Source organism: Excalfactoria chinensis, chromosome 3 (genome assembly GCF_039878825.1).
Source record: "Excalfactoria chinensis isolate bCotChi1 chromosome 3, bCotChi1.hap2, whole genome shotgun sequence".
NCBI lineage: Eukaryota > Metazoa > Chordata > Aves > Galliformes > Phasianidae > Excalfactoria > Excalfactoria chinensis.
The window spans coordinates 72,023,854-72,046,116 of record NC_092827.1 but is presented as its reverse complement, the minus strand read 5'-3'; the positions used below and the strand labels follow the sequence as shown (position 1 = coordinate 72,046,116).

Here is a 22,263-nt window from a genome sequence, read left to right as displayed (position 1 = left end):
CCTACCACCAGCATGAGGGCTGAAGATTTGTTTATTGCCTCGCATTAGTTTAATGGGGTTTTAATGAAAATACCCATCTTGCAGAAAGGAGGCTCCTCTAAAAAAAATTCTATTGATAAGATGTATTTTAGTCCATAAATTAAACAGTATTTGATAAATATTTTAGTTGCTATTCTCTACTGACAGTGAAGCCATAAATATTTTTTATTTTGATGTTTGTTTTTGACTATAGCATGAGACACTGCTTCATAGCGGTGTGAACACTGTGCTTTTGGTCTTGAGCTTTTACCCAAACTCTCAACTTCTCATTACCAGTACTCATTTTCCTTAAAATACGTTTAGTTCGCTTTGTACCAAAACACTGTAGTTATGTTGTTGTTTTCTGCTCCACTAATTTTGTTTTGGCTTCAAAATGATAGTTCAAGTTTATTTACTCTCTGTTTACCAAGATACTTCGTGCATAATGTGCTTCTTATTAGAGACACAATAGAATGTATTTTACCTGTGGAAATGTGGTTCAGTGTTGGCGTGTGCTTCTGAACAGCTGTCTGTTGTGTATTTGGCTATGTTTTATTTCTGGGTGAAGACCAGTGGGGAATGGGAGGAGAAAGAGCATCTATGCCTGAAAATAGTTTCTCATCTGATTTGTGTGGCTTTTGTAATAAGAAGTTCTTCTCTTTACAATAGAATCCCAAATTATTTTTTTTGCTGAAGGAAAATGGACATACTTTTATTTTTTAATTTGTTTTGAGATGCTAGTACCTCATTCAAATGTGGCTTTTTTTTCCTCATTTGTTATCACTTACTATATTTTAGTGTACCAGAGTGTCATCTTACACACCTAAGTCATCAAAAACCTAGTCATTTCAATTGGAGCATTTTTGTTCGCTTGGCATTGCCAGCAGGGCCCTGGGGTGGACGCAACGGAATGTGGACAAGGGAGGGTATCCAGAGCATTTGCAATCAGCAGCATCAGGATCAAACGATGGGGGTATGAGAGCATCGCTTAGTTATGCGTATGGAGGAGCTGCTGCAACAGCAGATATATTAGCACAAGAGGTGGATGTTCTCCTGAAACCAGATAACCAGTGACGTAACATGAATTTGAATTTCTGTGCAATCTGGTTCATCTCACCAGACACAAAAGCTAATTGTCCACATCCACTATCAGACTTCTCAAGGGGGGAAAGATGTAACAAATATGCAAAAATAAGAAAACAAACAAAAGACTAGGAAGCAGAGTAGCTCACCTTTACCTAAAACTAAAACCATTGTATTCAAACCACAACTGTAAAAAAGAGTGCAAAGCGAGAAAGTACGACGGTTCTTATTAAGACTCTCAGTAGCACACTTGATTTTTTTTCCGTTAGTTTTCATTTAATCAATACAAACATTATTTCTGTCTCAGCATAAGCCTTCGGTTTTTCTGAGAGCAGTGAACAATAAACAAAAGCTGAATGAACGCTGCTTACTGTGGGTAAAAAATCAAAATGCTTTCATCAAGAATGACAAGCAACCAGAAAAAAATTATCACAATATTGTCATTATTTGTTATTTCTTACATCTTGCATTTGATGCTAATGCATATTGTGTAGTGCCAGTATAGTGGGAACAGAGAGATGAGGGCATCTGCAGATTCTTTTATGATGGTTCCTAAACATGTATCGTATTTGGCAAACATACCTTTTCTATAGGAAGAATTTTTTAACATTTGGGATCAGTGTCTGTTTCTGTAAAGAAATGTTTATAACCTTAGTTTGATAGAGCTGGGCCATAAACTCTGCTTCACTACCTACCGCAATTGGTGGAAAGTTTTAGCAAATATACTTTTCAACTTTTGTTGAATATATGGATGAATATTTGTTAGCAAACCAACAACTGTAGCAGTAAAAATGTGTGAAGGGTTACCAGAACTGCTTAGATAACATAAGCTCCACCTGAACCGTAAAGTTAATTGAAAACAGTTTTTTCCCCTTAAATTAGCAGTACATTGGTGTATCCAAGTTCTCAGTTTTCTATCACAACATAGGTGTGCAGACGGTTTGTTTAGATGTTTAAATCTTTTCCCATCTGTTCTGACAAAATTATTGATTGAGCAAGCTATTTGTTTTCAATGTCCTATCGTAGAGTCTGTATAGAGTATATTAAGAGTAACCAGAACTAGGTCAAAAATGTTACTGTTTTCCAGTGAGTTGCCTTGGTTATCTAGCGCAAAGTACCCAAATGAGTTCTGATAGGGTTATTTTAAAGATAAAGCCCAATACTGACAACCATTTGTAGAATATCAACAGTGAATTGTACCAAGCCTTTCATTCACGCAGTTATTCTTGTATTTGTCTATATAGTTAGAGTCCAGAAGTTACAGCAGTGAATTAGTTCTTAGTGGTCTGTGGGAAGTATATTTCCTGACTGTGTGAATTTCTGCCGTGCAACCAAAAACCTTCTAGATAAAGTTACAGAAGAACTGAATCAAGAGATTTTCTATGTTCACTTTGTGTCCAGGGCAGTCACACCTTGTCCAGTGTTGGGTGATTATTGACGTATCAGAGAATCCTAGTTTCACTGAAGTAAAGGGGAAATACGTGATTGATTTAATATGGTCACAGGTTTCACCTCTTATGTAAACTGCTATCCTTCAAAAGATTTTCACAGAATCATGTAAAAGCATGGCTTGTGTTTGTGTCAGCTTTGGCTCATTTAATTGCCTGTTGCCATAGTTTCTGCCCCAAACTCCTGTAAATAACAGTTCGCAGGTGTATTTCAAGTTGCAGCAGCCCAGAAAACTTTTTACAGTAGCTACTGAAGATGTGAAGAGAATATATGTTTTCACTAATTTTTACCATGAATTAAGTGGGCATGCAATTCCACAGATTGTATATTTCTGTATAGTACTGCTTTAGCTTATAAGAATGAGGGCTGTGCTTTTATTGCCTTCTGAACACAATACAAATGAAATTTCTAAAGTAAATAAGCAGTTTTCCCTTAGCTGAAATGATAATGTTGTCCAGAACCTTTAAAACATTCATAAAAGCACAAAAGTACCTGCATGTGCCTGGAAGCAGATGCATGACTAATGTTTCTTGGTTGTTAGAAAGTTTGTATGTTACTTAACTTCTTGCATGTTTATCTAAAACTAGAAATATAAAAAACTTAGCAGCACTTGTGCGGGTTTTTAAAAAAGCATTCATATAAATGGAGACTCTGTCCTCTTGTTGCAGCTGTAAGTTTTACAGCAGCATAAAAATGAAATGGTTTCAGTACAGCAGTTTGATTTTACCCACTTTGGAGCCCTTTCGTAGTGCCAGAGTACTTTGGAGAAATACAAGTTGGGAAGAGAATTGGGCCCTTCATCTTCCCAGTAGGTGAGGATGGCTATTGGGCAGGCATTTATTTCTGTGATTGGGAGTGTTTGACACCACCTACCCTGGGCTTTCCACTTCTGCCTCCTCACGTGCTGCTTCAGCTGCTCTTGTGGCAGTGTAGTGACTCAGGTCCAAAAGTGACTTACAGATAGCCCAGGCTGAAACTTTTCTTTCTGATGTAGTGTACTGCAAAACTTTGACATGGCAAGTGAAATTGTGGCAAGGGAAAAGATACAGGAGCATGTCTCAGATCAGTACAGCGTCTGGAAGCAGCAGTCATTGAACTAGACCCTGAAACACAAAGGGAGTGAGATATATTCAAGTAGTAAAAATGAGATAAATACCTGGGTTTTGTTCATAACCTATGGTATCATCCAGACTGTGAGCCCACCTCATGCTTTACTTGACACTGGGAAATCATCTGTGCACAGTAGTGATGTGAGGTGTAAAACAGGGGTGAATGACTGACTGTAATGCTATCCAGATGCTGAAGTCATATCGCACTGGAGCTCTCATATCCTAAAACTTCATCTAGACCTCAATGAAATGTCCTGGGTCCATGTGCTAGTGGTGGGAGAAGCAGATGAAGGAAGGGAATTCATATGCTCAAAGGATCTAACAGTTTTAATTTTGGGGACGAAGGTGTGGAACTTCATCTGTATGAAAGTGCACCTGACTGGAACGTGTACTCACAATAGCTGTTCTTTCTGCAGCTTTTGAATCCCATGCAATCCTCATGTTTAATATCCCTAGAAAATAATACATTGCTTTATAACAAACACCAAAGTGGAGGAGCTTGTGCCTTTATGATGGTTTTGGTGGGCCTGCTGCCTTTCCTGCTGTGACCTGACAGAGTTGTTAGGACAGTCTATTGTCTTAAAGACAGATTTGCTTGCCCTTACAGGAGACAGGATGGATGGAGGTAGTGGAGGTGGCTTTAAAGGGTGGTACGTGGGGGCTATGAGACCAGAATTTGCACTGTGGCTATGGCTGGCCAGGTGCTTAGGCTGTCCCACTTGCACAGGTATACCTCACACATGCTAGAGGGTAGCAAGGGCTATGACAACCTAAGGCCATTCTAAAGCAGGTAACCACCTCATGATATACAAAAGATTGAATTACTCATAGATAAAAATGTGCAACTGTGTGTCACGTTCATTTAGCATCGAGCTGAATCTTTCATCTTTCGTGACCTTTGTTCAGTGTTACAAAAAGCAAGTTCCTCAAATCCAAGAACTGTGTGAAAAAGACTGTAATTCCAGGGTTGTATGTTTAGATTTGTTCTCATGCCCACTCTAATTGTATGGATTTGATGGTAGAAGTAGCTGGACTTCCATTGATTTCTCAGTCTGCAAATCATTAGATTTCTTAAAACTATGGAAGAATAGAAATCATAGATGACTTTAAATGCACACAATTATTATTTTCTGTGAATGCATAATACACAATTTTATTCCATTTATACTACAATAAATGGAGCTGCTTTTTTCTTTCTTGATGCTGTTTCCAGGCTGCTTTCCTTTTGCCTTCTGATGCTCTTGCTTGTCTGGCTGGCTGTAAACCAGGTATTTAAACAAAAATAAAGAGTTGCCAGTTTTGCCAGCTGGGGATGAGAACCCGGCTGGTGATATGCGGGTTCAGGAGGCAGTTAATCCAGCTTTTATGCTTTTTTATGATTTTATGTAAAAAGAGGTTAAAAATCACATTTGGCTCTTTCTTTGTACCACTGTTTTGTTGCTGTTGTGGGAATGCAGCAAAAGGTTGCTCATACTTTTTATTATTATTAGGTAAAGCCCTGCATAAATTAGGTAAAACCCCAGCTCTGGTTTGTTTTAGCTGTTGGGCATGTGATTTGCCTCACTCAGAGAATGAAATGCTTTATATTCCCATTGCGTGCTTTTGTAAATCACACGTGCAAACCACACCTCAGCTCACTTGTAAAAAGCATCTACCACTGCCTCACCATTTTATTTTTTCTTTGTACTTTAGTAGCTCCTAAAGAAAAGAACTAATGGTACAAATAGGAGAGATGGTAACAGCGCTAAAAGATGTATGTATTAAAAACATATAATGCTTTTATTCCGTGGCAGAAGAAATGGTGATTTAAAGGCAAGTGCCACAGATTTCACGTGCAGTTTTTCAGCAAATAGCTCACGATGTGCTGAAACTCATAAAGCGTTTAATTAATTGTAAAATGCTGGAATTATTTGAGTTGGTTTTGTCACATGTACTTACTCAGATAATTTGTTGTGTTTTACACTTTCCAAAATTTCAGTCTCTATTTGGAAATATCAGTGATGTAACGAATCTGTGTGTTTTGGCACAGTTGTAAGTAGTATGTGTTAATGTGTTAATATTTATGATTTTTTTAATCTTATATACACAAAAGGGATCCATAATACATTTCTTTTCATCGCGTACCTATTGCTAATCCTTAAAGACAGTGAAAGTTAGGAGTATGCATACATTAATTACTGTGGGATCATCAAAATTGCCATACTGTATTTTGCTTCTGCTAGTAACATGTACCAGGCACTTAGGAGCAGGGTTGGATTAACTGGGGAAGAAAAAGGAGAGGCAGATAAACAGGCTCTGCACCCCCATTGGGACTGCCCGTTGTCATGCATGTGTCCTTGTAGGACATGGTGTGGTCATGGCCGCTCAGTGTCCCCAGATGAGTGCAGGCTGCATCTGCCATTGCTTTGGAGGAAATTGCTGGAAGTCTTCTTATGCTCTTTTGACAGTCACAAGATAATCTGCTCATGGAAAAAGTTTATACCTTATCTGCTAGAGGTTGCCTTATTCCTTAAAGTCTGAAGGCATTACTAGATGTCACCAGGCTTTCCCTGGCATGTGTCTAGATGACTGTTCCTGTGTGTCTGCTTCCTATTTGAGTCTGGGTGAGTGCTTGGCATTTTTGTTCGTTTGTGACAGTGTCTTGTAAAAGGTATTTTGTTCTCTGCAGGCTAATAGATATATATATTTTAAATCAGTTGTGCGTGTACTCTGTCTTTCAGAAATTGCCTTTTAATGATACAAAAACCATGGAGAATTCTTTAGGACTTTATGAATACAGTCCAACTATTTTAGTTTCATTTCTTTGGTCTTTCTTATTGTTTATTATTTATGTCTGATTTCTTGTCTTAAGTTCTTTTTGCTTTTATATTACTGTATCTTTATTGAGCACATGTTGGCAAACAAGGCACATGCAGTGCCTCCTATGTTAGCATTTATTAACTTCTAACATTTACAACCTTTTTCAGTGCAAGGATATGATCTCCTTTAATAGACAGAAATCTGAATTATATACCCATGTAGTAGCCATTATGGGTGTATGTTGCTATTATTTCACTTCCATTTCTGTAATGCAATATTAAGATCTGTTGAGATCAAGATGCACCATTTAGATTCTTAATTCCAATTCTCTGAGGCTCCTGGAGGAAGTCTGTGGAGTTGGTCAGTATTTAAGACACACATTTATCATTGTAACGGATGTCACAAAGTTATTTGTGTGATGGTATAATATCACACACTCCCACCTGTAGTGTCATGGTAAACCTACCGTATAAACATTGCCGTATTTCTGTGCACAAGTACCATACAGCTACTTTGGACTACCTCATGGAACTTGATGGAGTTGTCAGTAGAAATGCATTGCAGGTTCTTTGTATAAACAAAGTAGAAGCAAAGAAACTAAGCTTCTTTTAGTAAGAGAAAGTTGTTTCTCAATGTTAGGCTTTATTCTGGCAAGTGGGATAAAGAGAAGAAGTGGCTGAGCAAGGAGATGCCTTACGTCCTTTCCATGAAAAGTGCTAACTGAGACTGTAGTGCCAGATGAAGTGTCTCTTCTGAAAACTGCAAATAAATGGGATGGTAGAAGACACAGAAAAGGGGAAAACACGGTCATGATAATTTTGAGGGGACCATTCCCAATTGTATGTTTTGCTTGTTTCTGATGATTGCACATGGGATAACAGCGTAGTCTCTGGTCTATCTGTAATTGCAGTGAACTCAGGTGTATGGGTCAGTGCTGCAGTTGTGTATATTGGGTCTGAGTTCTGGCAGTCCTTGTTACAAACTGGAAATGAAGTCTACGAAAGACATTTATATAGAGACACATCAAATAAGCTGAAATGATCCCATCTGAAACAGTGCATGCCTTACAGCTGGCTTTGCTTTCTGTCTTAGGTATTGGAAGATAATGACTATGGTCGTGCAGTGGACTGGTGGGGATTAGGAGTTGTCATGTATGAAATGATGTGTGGAAGATTGCCTTTCTACAACCAAGATCATGAGAAACTATTTGAACTGATACTAATGGAGGACATAAAATTTCCTCGAACTCTGTCTGCAGATGCAAAATCATTACTTTCAGGCCTACTGATAAAAGATCCAAATAAGCGGTAAGTGAAATTATTTGGGTATGTAGCCATAAAAAATATACTCAGTTTATATTCTTTAAAGTAAAAATAGGCCACTGATGCCTGTTCTTTCTGACTGAAGGACCAGTCATAAGAAGGAGCCACGTACAGCCATACAACCTCAGATTTCCACTTGTGATATACAACAGTGAGATCTGTACTTATGTACTGGAACAAAATGAGAGCTCTGTGGTGTTTGTCACAATAAAAAATAAAATAAAATATAATAAAACTGTAAGTTGGTTACAGAGGATATGCCCCACTTTTTATTTTTTTTTGGTGTGGTCACGCGTGAAAAGCATATAAATAGATCACATATTAGATCATGTAAACTACAAATTGATCATGCATCCTCTGAGTGAGATTTAAATGCGGTGGTTTGAAAGCGAACATTGCCTACTTGCTTCGTGTGCACCTTTCTGTGGGCTTTCTCCTGCAGGATTGCTGTTTAGGAAAGCTATCTTCCAATGGTTCCTGCACCTCATCCTCAATCTGTGGACAAGATGTTTACTGTAGCAAGGAGGTGCTGACTGGCACTCCGGGCAGGACAAGTTTCGATGCCCCTCAGGGGGATTTGCCTGCCCCTAGCCAGGTGCAGCAGCTGACACAGCACAAGTAGTCAGCTTTTCTGTTGCTGCCCATCAACATCTGTTTTAATTAAGTTTATTGTATGTAGTAAAAGGAAACCGTGACCAACCAAATAAATACATGTAAGGTAAGAATCTGTCTCTGTAGTAATTACTGCTGCATTTTAACCTCCAAACAATTTGATACGTGAAATATATTAGCCTTTAGAATTGAAAAGACACTTCTCTGTAATTATTCTTTGCAGACAGAAGTATGTATTACAGACTTCTATTTACAAGCTTATTCATATTCAAGTTCCAGTGCTAGCTACTGATAAATAGGGTGCAAGCACAGAGGTTAACTGCAGCTCTGCTCTTCTCTGAGCATCTGGATGGAAAGAGACTGAGGGAAGTCCGAAGAGTGCAGGCAGACTGGGATGCTCAGCAGAGATGTGGAGAACTTTATGAGTGCTTAAGAAGCAGAGAAGAATACAGCATGGAAATAAATTTATGCCCAGTCACTACGAGACTGAGATGATAGTCCGGAATATTTCAGTAATTTGGAGAATTGTTGCTCCTTGCCTTTAAAACTTTTCTTTTTATCCTTAGCAGTTCATTTTAAGGAAACACAGAGTGCCTGTGTCATTCTCCTTGCTGACAATATACGCAAGCTGTTTGTTAATTTAGATTTCTGTTTTTTCTGTTGCAACTTCTGTCATTCATGCCATAGGACAACTAGTCTCAGGAAGATGTTAGATGAGAGCTGAGCAGTCTTAAAAAGGTCCACCTGCTGCTGAAAGGGGTAGAGGTCCCTTCCCCTGGATGTGTGGCTCTCTCTCCACCAACAGCAGCCTAAGGGAGCTCACTGAAACTGATGTTGAATCAAATCTGACTGCTAAAGCAACAAAAAGCTGCCGGTTCTTTGTTGTTTTCTCCTTGTGGGGTTAGCTTACTTTCAGGTTAGTGAGCTGACTCAGCTCTCAGCCTCTAGTGAGTATCACCATCAGTGTTAAGCAATGCTTTAGAAGAAAGTGAGGAGAGACATAAGGGCAGGGAGGGGACCCTTCTTCTTGGCAGCGATGTCTGCTTGTGGGAGCTCAAACCACCTCGTGCAGGTTCACCCAGAGTAGGTGGAATTTGCTTCCAGAGATGATGTGCCAGAGTCTGGCTTTGGCAAGCTATGGGCTGCAGTGAATAGTGTGGTTATTTACAGTGGCCTTTAAATAACCTTCTCAGCAGGCCTACAATTTATTAATTTATACTAATTAACTCAGATTGAGGCTATTTTATGGTAATTGGTTAATTGTTACAGCACCCAGATGCAACAGCAGCAAACACTTTATAAAAATGATGTGTCAGTCATTACTAATTCAGTGCTTGGCACCTCCCTGGTAAAATTCCGTGTCAGCTTTGTTGGGTTAGTTTTGGTTTTTAATGGTGCCAGATATTTCAGTCAGCCTTTTAAGAAGACTCAAGAATGTGTTTTGAATGAGTGGATTATTAAAAACTCGTTGCGGACAGTAATAAACACAGTGGTTGGAATAATCAAGTAGAACAGAATGTTATTTGGATGCTTTTGAATAGGGGAGAATATCATATTGAACAGGTGAGAATTGTTCTGGAATACTGAAAAACAAATGGTCACTTTTCTAATGATTCTGATAATTTAATCTCCTTTTTGGAGTAGAGCTTGTTTAATATGGACTTTTTTATTCTCTGTCTAGGCTTGGTGGAGGCCCAGATGATGCAAAAGAAATCATGCGTCATAGTTTCTTTGCTGGAGTAAACTGGCAAGATGTATATGATAAAAAGGTATGTCCTTATACGGCGTTGAATAACCTGGCGTCTGTCTTTCCTTTGCATCTTTTCACATTAGTACAAGCAGTTTTTTGAGCTAGGCGGACTTCTGTCATCTTTTGGTTTCCGTTTATGATTTGTCACTGGACCAAAAGTAAACACTGCTGACCAAACTAAACTGGGCAAAGATTTTTCTTCTGTTACGTGACCTCCCAAACTTTTTCCTTTTTTTTTTTTCCCCCCGGGTGTTGAAGAGAAAAACAGTTGTATCAATCAAGAAATTGAGACAAAAATACGACATGTTTTTTTTTTTGTTTGTTTTTTTTTGTTTTTTTTTTTTTCTGAATCGTGTTTTTGCCATTTATTGAATTCTTACAATGAAGTCATTGAGAAGATTTGTAGCAAAAGTCAGCTTTCTGATTATTTGTTTGTTAAATAGCAATCTCTTAAAAAGTCATGTTTTGAGAGAGACCTAGCATTAAAATTCAAAGCTAGAAGGGCTTCTGGAGAAAGAATTCTGGGAACTGAGTTTGAACATGGTCCTGTTCCCGTAATGATCACCACGCTGGGGATGATTTTAGAGAATTAATGTATCTTACTGATTAACAGAACTCAATTTGACGTACATTCTTTATAATGTAAACCGGTTTGATCTCAGTACTTCAGAAGTTTTTTTGCTGCTATAAAGCCCTTCTATTTTGATAGTCTTTTTTTTTCCTGTGCTTCCCCTCCCTCCCCCCAACTGTTCCATAGTGTTAATCTGCCAGTTGAGCCGTGTAATTTAACATTTTTTCTCCTCTTTTTCTTTGTTCGAAAAAAGGAGAATGGAAGACATACGAAGGAGCAGAACATGTTTATGCTCCGATGTCAGCGCTGCAAACTGTTTTTTCAGTTGTTGTTGAACTGGAATTTTAAAGACGTGTGGTTGTTGGTGTGGTATTTCTCTGACAAATACCAGAATTGAAATGAGAACCTTATATTATGATACAAAATATGGTGCTCTCTGAAGTTACTGATCCAAGTGTGATTTTTCCCTGGCAGTACGGTGATGTTTCAAGAAACTTCTAAATAAATAACCTTAACGAGTATATTAATCATGTTTCTTTGTGAGCTCAGAATGGTTGGTTGTTTTTAGGCAGTTCTAGGGATGCACTCTGAGGATAAAATCTAAAACTCCAAACCGAGGACAGAGGATAGATTGGATTGTGCAGTGCTGGGAGCAGGTGAGAAGAAAAAGCTGTTTCATTACTCTTGCTCCATCGAAAAAGTTTTCTCAATTAGGTTAAAACAGAGTTTTCAGCTCTACACTGTTCAACATCAAGTTTAGTTCTTAAAACATTGATCCTCTTAACTTTTAAGTGCAGGCTCTGAATATTTCCAAATCAACACGGCAAGTGTTTTTTCCATCCTAATCTTATGCTGTGCTCTTACAATAAATGGAGGGATTTTGCTTCCCCATAAACGCAGGTATTTTGCATTTCTGCCCGTGGAGGTGGATATGGCTTGTTGGAATGTGGTAACGGAGGGATGGCAGTCACTCTGCGTTTACTCTCTCCACTGCTGCTTTGAGAAACTAAATTTGCTAGTGAAAGATGAATTGGATTTCCTCAGTTAACTTCCAGGACCGGAGGAATTATTTTGGTGCAGTATTGGAACACACTGTGTTCTTTATGGAAAAGAAAAATTAGTTCTGACAGTATGTTTTTCTATTTAATGCAAAAATGTCTGTATTGCTATTGTAAAGCCATTTGTCTGGTAGGTTCAGAAGTCCAGGCATTCCTTCTGTGCACGTGCTGTCTTATCAGTTCTGAAGTATGCAGAGTGCAAGACGGTGTTCTGAAATGTGAACTTCTAGCATAATAATAAGCTTAATGAACTGTAACCAAGTATTTTTATTACAGTGCTGGTGAGAAGGTTTTTGAGGGTTTGCTATGTGATACAGCTTCTAAAACAACTCAGGAGTGTGCACCGAACAAATTTGGTTTTCAAATAGCTTTCTCCTATCCTTGCTTCTTATTATTAGTAGTACAGACTTCAGTGGTAGGGTCACTTGATGAAATTTATAGTTGATATAATTATTTGCATAGTAGAGATATTTCACAGCATTCTTTTTTGAGGTTTATGCACCATGAAACTGTAATTTTCTGGCTGCGTTTCAAGCATGTGTTTCTGTTAGTAATGAAGGAACTGAAGTTTGCATTCAGAGTAATAGAAAACAAAAAATCATGTGCATTCCAAGTGGTTTCGGGGGAATCATTTTGTACGTGTGTGCTGTACCATTGTGCCACCGATTTTTATCATTTTTGCTTGAGATTGGGTACATCTCTGCACTTACCAGGTTATCACTTCACGAGTGTGATTAGAGACAGCATTATGTGTCTGTAAACTTGGAGTGCTTCATGCAGCAAACACGAGCTCTGTCGGGTCAAAGGGAACCAAATGGTCAAGTGGAATTATTAGTTTGCTGATACTGCTAACTAATTAAACTAATTTGGTATTTCGCAGTGATAATAAAATACTGTATGGTACGTTGTGGAGCAGAGAAGGTCATTGCCTTTAAATGAAAAATGTATAGTGCTTGGCATTTGTGGTCAGATGTATTTATTTTTGGCAGAAAACTCACGAGGACATATGAAAGAGAGCAGTCTGTGCCAGGTTCTGCCTGTGACCAGCTCAACCCTGATGAGTTTTCGTTTCTGTGCCTGACCATGAGAAATTGAATAGTTTGGCAAACTCTGAGGACTTCAAAAGCCCGTACACTTCTAAATAAAATATTTGCTTTATTTTTAGCTAGGACCAGGAAGCTTTTTGACATTCCTGTTACTCATTTAAGAATTGTTTTAGAGTACTTTTATTTGGGTTGCAGAAATATTGTGAGATTGTCAGATGTTCTGTGTAGGATCTTTCACTGAACAAAAGCCACACGGGCATTAATCGGGTGTGCAGCTTGAAGCACTCAGGTGGCCCCTGTCAGAGGAGATCAGACCTCTTAGCAAAGCTTGGGTTTCCTCCTGCGTGTAATAGGGATGGAAAGGAAGAAGAAGTTGTACAGGAATTTGGGCTGAGTTACGTCTGCCTTCTGATTTCTGTTCTGGCTCTTCCTGAATCAGATTTCTTTGTTAGTGCTGGGAATGGAGTGGGGCAAGTGGCAGGGATGGTTACAGCCCTGCTGAGCACAAGGACAGCCCTGCTGCAGCAGTGTGCAGCAGGTCAGGCAGCTGTGAGATGCTGGTCCTCGTCCTCCGGCCTTTGCTTTTCTTAAGGTGCAATCACAACAGAAGATGAAATGCCATGATTAAAACCCTGGGTTTAGATCTGGTAACATCTGCAACATATGTATAATGTGGAACACATATTTAGGTACTTTCACTGATCAGATTTTAAGGGAAAGAGGTAGGAAGGAAATAGGAAAACGCCAACATCTGGTTTTAAGCAGCTGCTATTTGAGTCGTGCTATTTTGGTACAATTACCTGCTGTGTAATAAAGCCTGTAGAAATGAGCCGTGTTATTTGCTTTTGTGTTGTTGCCATACAAAGTATTGAAAAGATCAGAAATCTGCTAAGCAGGCTGATCTTTTCATTGTGTCCCAGTAATACTTGCTATATGTTGACCTTACGATTGATTGCCACCTCTTCGCTCAGCTGCTCGAATTTACAGAAGGCAGAGTATAGCAGAAAGGTGTTCGATTTGAAAACAAGCCCTTCTTGTTGCGGCCCTGAGGAAAACGAAGTTCATCCACGGGCATAACCCTGGTGAACCAGCGGAGTCCTCCCACTGCTGGAATCCCATCTCTGCCACCTCCTCTGCAGCCCACAACCACTACCAACCCCACCTCGCATGTAGTTTCCTACTTGGGTTCATGGGCTACTTCCAGCTCCCTGCTGTTCAGGGCTTTGAATCTCAACTCGGCTTCTTGTCATTCCCTTAGAGGGAATGGCTCTCTCCTACTCCATAGTCTCTGTTTGGTGGGATTTTGCTCCATCATGGTGTGTTTGCCCAGCCATTAGGAATTTTGGGAGGAGGGACATTTAGGCTTCCGTTTCCTTTGGGAACTGAGCTGTTTGCAGAAAAAGGACCAAAAAACAAAACAAAACAAAAAATCCCAACAAGTTGTTAGGAAGGGGAAGCCATTACTTTAAAAGACGTATTTTTATTGAAATATTCTTGACAGTGTTGTGTTGTAAATCTGAGCTAAGGCTCTGGGTTACTGGTAATGCCTGCGTGATTTGTAGGATCATGGAGTGCTGTTAGTATCTGCAGGATGTTTAGGATCACCAAGGGAGCTTAACAGACAAATGAATGAGAGAACGCATTAACAGATACATGTCAGAAAATAAACAAATCCAGAGATGGACTTTGCTCGTGTCCTATTAAAGCGCTTTGTTGTGTTATTTAGTTGTTACTGCTTTGTTGTTATTTCAGTTTCTGTAAAAGCAGGCTGTTTACTTGGAGTGTTGTGCAGTAAGTTGTGTAGTATGTTGAGTTGGGAAGGCCGTGAATTGCAACGTTTCCAGCACTTAAAGCTGAGCGTGCTTGGCTTGTGGTGAAATGGAAAGGTGTATTTCAGTTCTGTGACTCCGTTCTCCTCTCATGTTATTTGCCCCATTATTCTCAGGAGGATAATCTGTCTCTTTGCTTTGATTCTTGACAATCACAGCTTTGCGTAGTTCCCCAGTAAAGTTTAACATAGATGGAAGTTTGATTTCTGGACATCAGATGATGAACACTTAACTAACTACCAACATATAATTAACTTTTGTAGCCGGGAAGAACTGTAACGTTTGACACAGGTTCTGACATGTGTCAGACCTGAACAGTAAACTAACTGGCAACTGTTGAAACGCAGCATATGATGACAATGCAAGGCATTATTGAAATGTGTTTTGAAGTTGTTTCTGTAATACGTTTTCAAATGCATAAACTGTGAGGAAAGAACTGATCTCATACGCTGTTATTCATTAGTATGAAAGAGGAAAACACACCAGGATGCAGCAGTGATTTTTGTTTTAGATTGGACAAATCAGAATGTCAAACTGAAGCTGAACCACGTGTGTAAGATTCAAATAGTTATTCCTCACAAATAAAAACAAACTGCACAGCAGTGCTCACTTCTTCCCATTTATGCGATACTTAAAGAATTTACATTTGTGAGTTTTGAGGTTATAATCCACTTACATAGCTTATTTCCATAGCCTGAACAATTCAGTGGGGGTGCTGTACAGCTGTACCTTGTCCTCCTTTAGCACTTCATCTCAGAGTGCTTTTCAGCTGCAGGCTGTTTGGTGGATGGGATTCTTACGGCTTTGTTAGTTTTTAATTCATTGGACGGAAAATTCCTTTTAAATTAAAAGGAGAGGGAAGATCACATTGTGATTCTTAAGCATCTCATTTTTCACTTGGCAGGCTGAGTACGTCACAGGTACTCTGAAGCAGCTCAGGTCACTTCCCGTATGATCCAAGACAAATGATTCCCCTCAGGATGTCATTGAGCTAATAACATTTATGTTTCCTCTCCTACTGAAGTACTGGTGTAGTTGTTACATCAGCATGAAAGGTCTCAAACACAGGCTGCCTGTTCTTTTCTGTATGATTGAAGTATTCAGGTGCTTACCTGCACCTTGTGTTCCCCCAAGAGGTGGGTGGCAAATTTTCCGGGTCTCAAACTGTGGGAAAACAGTGGTGTCCCTCACATGTTACTGTTGGTGGATGCCAAATGGAAGTGCCATTTTCTGTAGATATTGAAAATACTAACAATTTGATACTGCTTCTGCTGTCATTTCTAACATTAAGCCTTGGTAATGGCAGGGGTAGATTCAGATTGACAGGTATGAATTGGATTTGTCTTAAACATCACAGGCAGTTAACTCAGTGCTGAATTTAGTCTTCCATTTCTTTATTTGTGCAAACGTTTACCTATGTACACTTACGTGTATGTGTGTGTGTGCGTGTGTTTAATACATGAACACACGGAACATGTATTTTTGGTCCTTAGAGTCAATTGCTGAAGACAGAGTCTCCTCTCTGGTTGAATTGTCTGCCTGAAACTGAACAAACTGCTTGAAAAGGGCAAATTGTCACATCCAGGCAGACAGGACTGAGCAGCAGGAGACAAGGGCTGTGCTTAGCTGAAGCTTCTATTATTCCTTTTGGACACCTGTTACCGTGTGTATCTTTTGGTGCTTGCATTACTTACTTTGGACTTGCTGATTTCATGGGTCAGAAGTGGTGAGAGCTGCTAGATACCAGTTCTTTGTGACACCAAAACACCAAATATCACTGGGTGTGGAGGAGTATCTTCATGTTGTGGTTATCAGAGCTGTACTCAATGCTGTGTATTCTGTTCACCCTTTTGGGTTGTATGGGAAAGTTTCTGGGTTATTATTTGGGCTCTGTGTCAGTGTAAGTGGTTATCTCTGCAGCAGTTGCACCTTATTTGTGTTTCTAACAGTTTCATTGCAGCTGAGATTTTTGGAGATCTTACTTTCTGCTTTTAAATAAAAGCTGACAATTAATGAACAAAGGTGGCATCCCTCCAGAAAGATAATTGCCAAGTTTCTGTAGCATGGCCTGGCATGTTGGTGACATGGCTTGCAAAATCTGTCTCAAATGAGTGGTTCTGTCTCTAATCTCCTGGCTGAACTGATGAGGTACAGTGCCCTTCTGTGTGCACTTATGCACATCACTCGTACCATTCTCCCAGCTTCTGCTTTGTGTGAAAGGAAAGGATTTTATACCAAAAGGATTTCTCCTGTTTTCTTCTGGAGGTGATGCCCATGCACTGTGTGGAAGTTCTTTGTGTCTTGACAAGAACTGTGGAGCAACCGGTAAACTAATTATTTTAGAGGCTCCCTATTTAAAACAAGGAGTTTGTCTTCAAAGTCGTCCTGCAACTGTATGATGGTCAGGAAAGACTCTGAGGAAGGGGAAGGTGTGCATGTGGTGGCAGACGGGGCTTCTGGTGCGAGATGCCAACAGGCCTTTAGACATAGCTCTGCTGTTTAAAGGCTGGGAGAGCAGCCCGAGAGGAAGGAGCCCCAGTGCAGGAGACCTCCCAGCTGGGCTGATGGAGGTGCAGTGAGGGAAGGAGGCAGAGCATGTGAGAAGAGTGAAGGAACCTCCCTGCTGCTCTCGAGTTGTGTTTGTGCCTGTTGGTGTCAACTGCCGTTTCCTCTTTCCCATAGGCATTAGTGTATGTGAAGGTGCCGTCTGTGTAAATACCAGTGTAAGCTTTTAGAGAGAAGCTATGTGGCTGCATGGTTTGTGTTTGCAGCCTCTGAAGCGTCCTACTGCTTTTTATGTCCAGAAAATGAAAGGTGCTTCTGTAAGATGAGTGAATCTCTAAATACCGTTGTTGCATATTTGCACTGGGTTCTTCCTTTCTGGCTATAGACTGCAGTTCCTTGTGTTCATTTTACTTTCAGAGACATCTAGACTTGTGGCATTGCTGACATTTTCATGGCCTGGCTCACGGGGTGGTGTCGATGAGCAGTTGTCTATTCAGTTAGAAGCCTGGCTCCTCAGTGTGGCACTGGAGGACCAAATGTCCTCCTTTATGGAAGAACACAAGCTCATGCATCACTTTTTTCTTCCTCAGCTGCAAATCCATACATCACTATATGTCATGAGCTTACCCCGCACACCTTTTATTTTTCATTAACCGCTTTGTTCTAAATGGCATTTGGTAAAGACTGCATCAGCCAGTGTCTTCTCTTCCTCCTCACATGAGAGGTGAAGATCTGGATCAAATGAAATAGAGCTCATAGAGCATTCTCAGAAGCACAAACTATTGCAGGGAGAAAAGGGTCAAACTGCTGAGTGAAAGTTAATGCTGAAGCTCTCTCCTGGAAGGAAGGGGAGCAGAATCTGGTCATGTCCAAACGGCACAGTGTCTTAATGTGAGTTTTGCAGTACCAAAGAGGACTTGAAGGTGACTTTCTGCAGCTAAGAAAAATTGCATGTTATCAGTGGTCAGTGTAATATGTCTGATGTGAGAAGGAAAACATAGAAAGAAATGGGTGGCAGTTTTAAACTCGGATTTGAAAACATTATAATGTCATATATACTAAACTGCTGTGTAGTTTTGGACTGCACATTACAGCGTGCAGTGTGCTAGTGAATGTGCAGTCTGGTTAGAATCTCTGTCCTGTGGGCTGTTCTTTTGGAGGATATGGAGAGCGAGGCTGGTGCAAGTCACGTAAGAGTGAAGCTTGGAGTTAACCTTGCTGTTAGCAAGATATTGCACTAGTATTGTTGAGATTGTCTGTAATGACCTGTATCCCTTACTAGGATTTAGAGACTTGGCTGACTCTCAGTGACCCTTTTGAAACTCCTCGTTAGAGGGTGTAGAGGGAAAAAAGGAAAATTCCTGTCCTGGTAATAATTTGGTTTGCTTCAGGTATAGTAATCTTGTTCTTGGTCTCTTTCAGCTTGTACCTCCTTTTAAACCTCAAGTGACGTCTGAGACAGACACCAGGTATTTTGATGAAGAATTTACAGCTCAGACTATTACAATAACGCCGCCTGAAAAATGTAAGTCAAAAATTACACAAAGTGTAAGTTAAAAACAACGATTTGAGAATAAAGCACTGTGTGACAAGGCTCTTCAGTTTGAATGGGAAAGGTATTCCCACTGTTAATAGCAAAAAGGTTTATATGGAAGTGTGTAAAAACAACTCCCAAAGAGAGAGTTCCTTTGAAGAAGGAATAAGTACAAAGCTTAGAGCATTAGGTCACTGCGTGTGTTTTGTTTGTTTGCATTTTAATATTATTCTTATCTAATTTTTGCTGGGTGGCTGTAAAGGTCCCATACATGTGTATCTGAAAGCACACTTCAGACGAAAAAAAGAGAAAAAAGCTGCCAGAGACAAGTGGATGTCCCTTGTGTAGATATCCATTACATGGAAATCATTTGAAAATGAAATTTCCTATCAAGTCGTGTACTTAGCAGAGCTCTTAAGGAAGTTGTTAACGTAGCTGTAATTGGTGCACTGGGCCTTGCGCAGCCCTTCTGTGTTGGAGTGAATTTAACTGCACCACAGTTTGATCATCTCCCGCTGCACACAGGAATCAGCCAAGCTGGGGCTTAACGGAGTCACTGCCAAGCCAGTGCTAAAGAGCCCTCAGAGTCGTGCTGCTGAGTTCTTGAATTAACTTCCTTTCTGTGCTGTTTTTTTTTTAACTGGGGGGATGAGAAAGGAGGGTTGTAAAGGTAGGCAGTAACTGCTGTAATTAAGGTTGATTACCCAGTTATAGAAAGGGCTCCTTTTATCTTGGGTTGGGATTCCCGGCCTTAGCTATAGTTTTTCTGGTATTGCACAGATCTGGAGCAATTTTCTGGGCTTTGTATTTGTTGTGTTCGATTGCAGCCATTTAAGTGATTTTTAAGTCCTCTTGCTGTGGAAAATATTTACTGTTTTGTTGTTGTTGTTGTTGTTTTGTTTTGTTGTTTTTTTTTTTCCTCACCTATCTTAATAATTTGTTCATATCTTTAGCTTGAACAAATTTTGTTTAAGTATGGGTTAATTTCCAGGCTGTTGACTGAGTGCCATAAAGTCATAATGTCTTAGAACTCCGCATGCACTGATTATGGGTATTTCTTCACTTGATGCAACGCAGAATACCTGGATGCTCCTGAGACTTCAGATTTAAAGATTTGTTGAATTTGGAGCAGGCAATTAATAGCAGCTCAGAGAAACTACCTGTCTCCCACTGGCACCTGCCTCGGCCTCTGGTAATGGCATTGCTGCTGCTGCATGGAGCACTGCAGGCTACAGCCCACCCCAGCCATAAGAATAATAAGGGTGATTACCAGCAGCAGTGCGTGGATGCTGAACAACATATCGTGTATAGTCAGTAACCAAACTGTACCTATAAAAGACATAATGCTGTAAGGTTGCATAGAAGTGCATTGTTGCAGTCAGGATTCTAATAGGTGTCTTCAAGGATAGGCACTATTTAGAAATCCATGTGAATGTAGATCCAGATTCTCAGGGTCAGGCAGCCCCTGGGGTTTAGGTTCCACTGGCACAACAGGAATTATGTAAAGAAAAATATTTATGAATTTGGCTTAGCCCTGATCCCTGTAAATACTGCGAAAATAAATAGTCTACTAAAGAACAATATGTAAGAATTGAAATACATAGAATCTTTTATGAGCTGTTTTGTTGACGTTCTTCCTTGTAACTCTCTTCAAAATGGAAGAGTACTTCTGTATGTCTGAAAGAAGGTGACCATTTTCTGGATTTAGCTTAAGTAGCAATGAAAACTGTTTCACTGCTTCCATCAGCAAGGACATCTTTTTTCCCACGCTCCCGGAAGATAGATGCTGGCGTGTTTTGATAAGCTCAGACAGGGTAGTAGTGATTCAAGTCCTCAGGCGATAGTCATAGTGAAAACAAAACGAAGCAAAAACCCCAACAAACCAAAGCAAGCAGAAAAAACCCCACTGCACTCTGTGATAAATGATGCCTTACTTGAAAGGATATCTGTTTGGTAAGCATCGTTCCACCGAGTGAGCATGAGCCCTCACCTTCAGCACTGAGCTCTGAAAGATGGGCTGTGTATCAGATGAGAAATAAAACGTTGTTATAAATGTAATGACATTTTGAACTTCTCCCTTATACAGATGACGAGGATGGTATGGACTGCATGGACAATGAGAGGCGGCCGCATTTCCCCCAGTTTTCCTACTCTGCAAGTGGACGGGAGTAACTTCTTTGTTCTGCTGCTTCACTGTCATCTTAGGTTTATCACTGAAAATGATTCCTGAACATCACCACCAGTACTAGATACTGTTTAAGATAGCAGGGGCACTTTCAGAGACCATTCCAAATTGAACAGATCTCTTTCCCAAACCCACCTAAAATCCGTTTTGGTTTTGCATGAAATACGGTATTTCTCTACGCTCTCCCGCTGTTGCTGCTCCCACCGTCTCAGTATAATAGCAACGTCAAGAAGTTACTAACAGTTTCTCTGAAGGTAGATGACCGTACGTCAGCGCTGTACGCTTTGTGCACAGATAGTCATCTGTTTTCCCTCACAGTGGAGGCTAAACAAAAAAACGCATTGGTCCAGCTTATCTTCTTCTAGAAGATGAATCAAAATTGTACTTAGTCTAAGAAGACTAGTCTATAATATTTTCTTGCATCTGTTTGTGCTGTTTAGAACAAGGAAACACAGGGGTGGTGATGTACATATGCAAGGTTTTTGTTAGGCATATCATTACTTGAAGCAGGTCTCTGTCAATAACATCTGGCTGGAATTTGCTCGGGAAACGTTTGAAAGAAGGACTTAAACTGTTGATATATATAAATATATATATATATAATTTTTTAATTACCGTTGGATACTACAGAAGAAGCAGAAGGGCTGGCTCACCCAGCCTGCCACTTAGAACTTCCAGGTTCACGTGCAATCATGGAGAATCGAACATTATACATGCAAGAAACGAAGGCATAAAAGCAGCAGTTGAAGTTCTTTAAGGGGTCTTATAATTTGCACCAGATAACATCTATCTCATGCTTTTCTTTTTCCTTCATGATATACATCACCTCTGATGGCTGAAGAATGTAGACAGGCATAATGGTATTGCTTTTCACCCAAACGTGTGCACCAAGGTAAACAGGTGTTTGCCTTACTTTGAGTTTGTGAATTAGCTTTTCCTCCAGGTGTTTTAACTCTGAATATCCCTTTTTGTTTTGTTTTGTTTTGTTTTGTTTTCTTTTGGTTATGCTGCGGTAGTATTTATTTTTAGAGATAAGGATTGTATGTGTCATGTTTGCAAATGCTGCTACATCTTAGATAGAACAGGCTTAAAGCAGTTAATTTTGTAATATATGGAAGGACTGTACAAGCTGAAGGGGATAACGCACTTTTGTCCGATGTGGAGATCTTAACAAGGCTCTGAAACTGTACATACTGCTTAGGATCAGATTTTTGTGAATGAAATACCGTCTTTTAATTCTTTGGCAGTGGAGACGAGGAGCTCCAACTTCATGTGCCAAAGGATTAAAACCAAATAAATAAGAACACTACATCGCGTGCTGTATTCAGGATAAAGATACTGCAGAAAGCCTGACAGCACGATAGAAAAATTCTGTTCTATGTGAAGGAAACAT

At 39.8% G+C, this 22,263-nt stretch overlaps 1 protein-coding gene across 3 annotated transcripts in view; it reads left to right on the top strand.

Annotated features, from left to right (window-relative positions):
• The window catches only part of AKT3 (AKT serine/threonine kinase 3), a 133,816-nt gene extending 112,820 nt beyond the window's left edge, over nt 1–20,996 (top strand). For all 3 annotated transcript variants that reach the window (XM_072333847.1, XM_072333846.1, XM_072333848.1), the window contains exons 11-14: nt 7,551–7,765; nt 10,074–10,161; nt 18,574–18,676; nt 20,772–20,996. In XM_072333847.1, the coding sequence (XP_072189948.1) occupies nt 7,551–7,765; nt 10,074–10,161; nt 18,574–18,676; nt 20,772–20,857 (492 nt within the window). In that variant the 3' untranslated portion in view covers nt 20,858–20,996. The remainder of the gene's footprint in view (nt 1–7,550; nt 7,766–10,073; nt 10,162–18,573; nt 18,677–20,771) is intronic.
• The last annotated feature ends 1,267 nt before the right edge of the window (nt 20,997–22,263 follow it).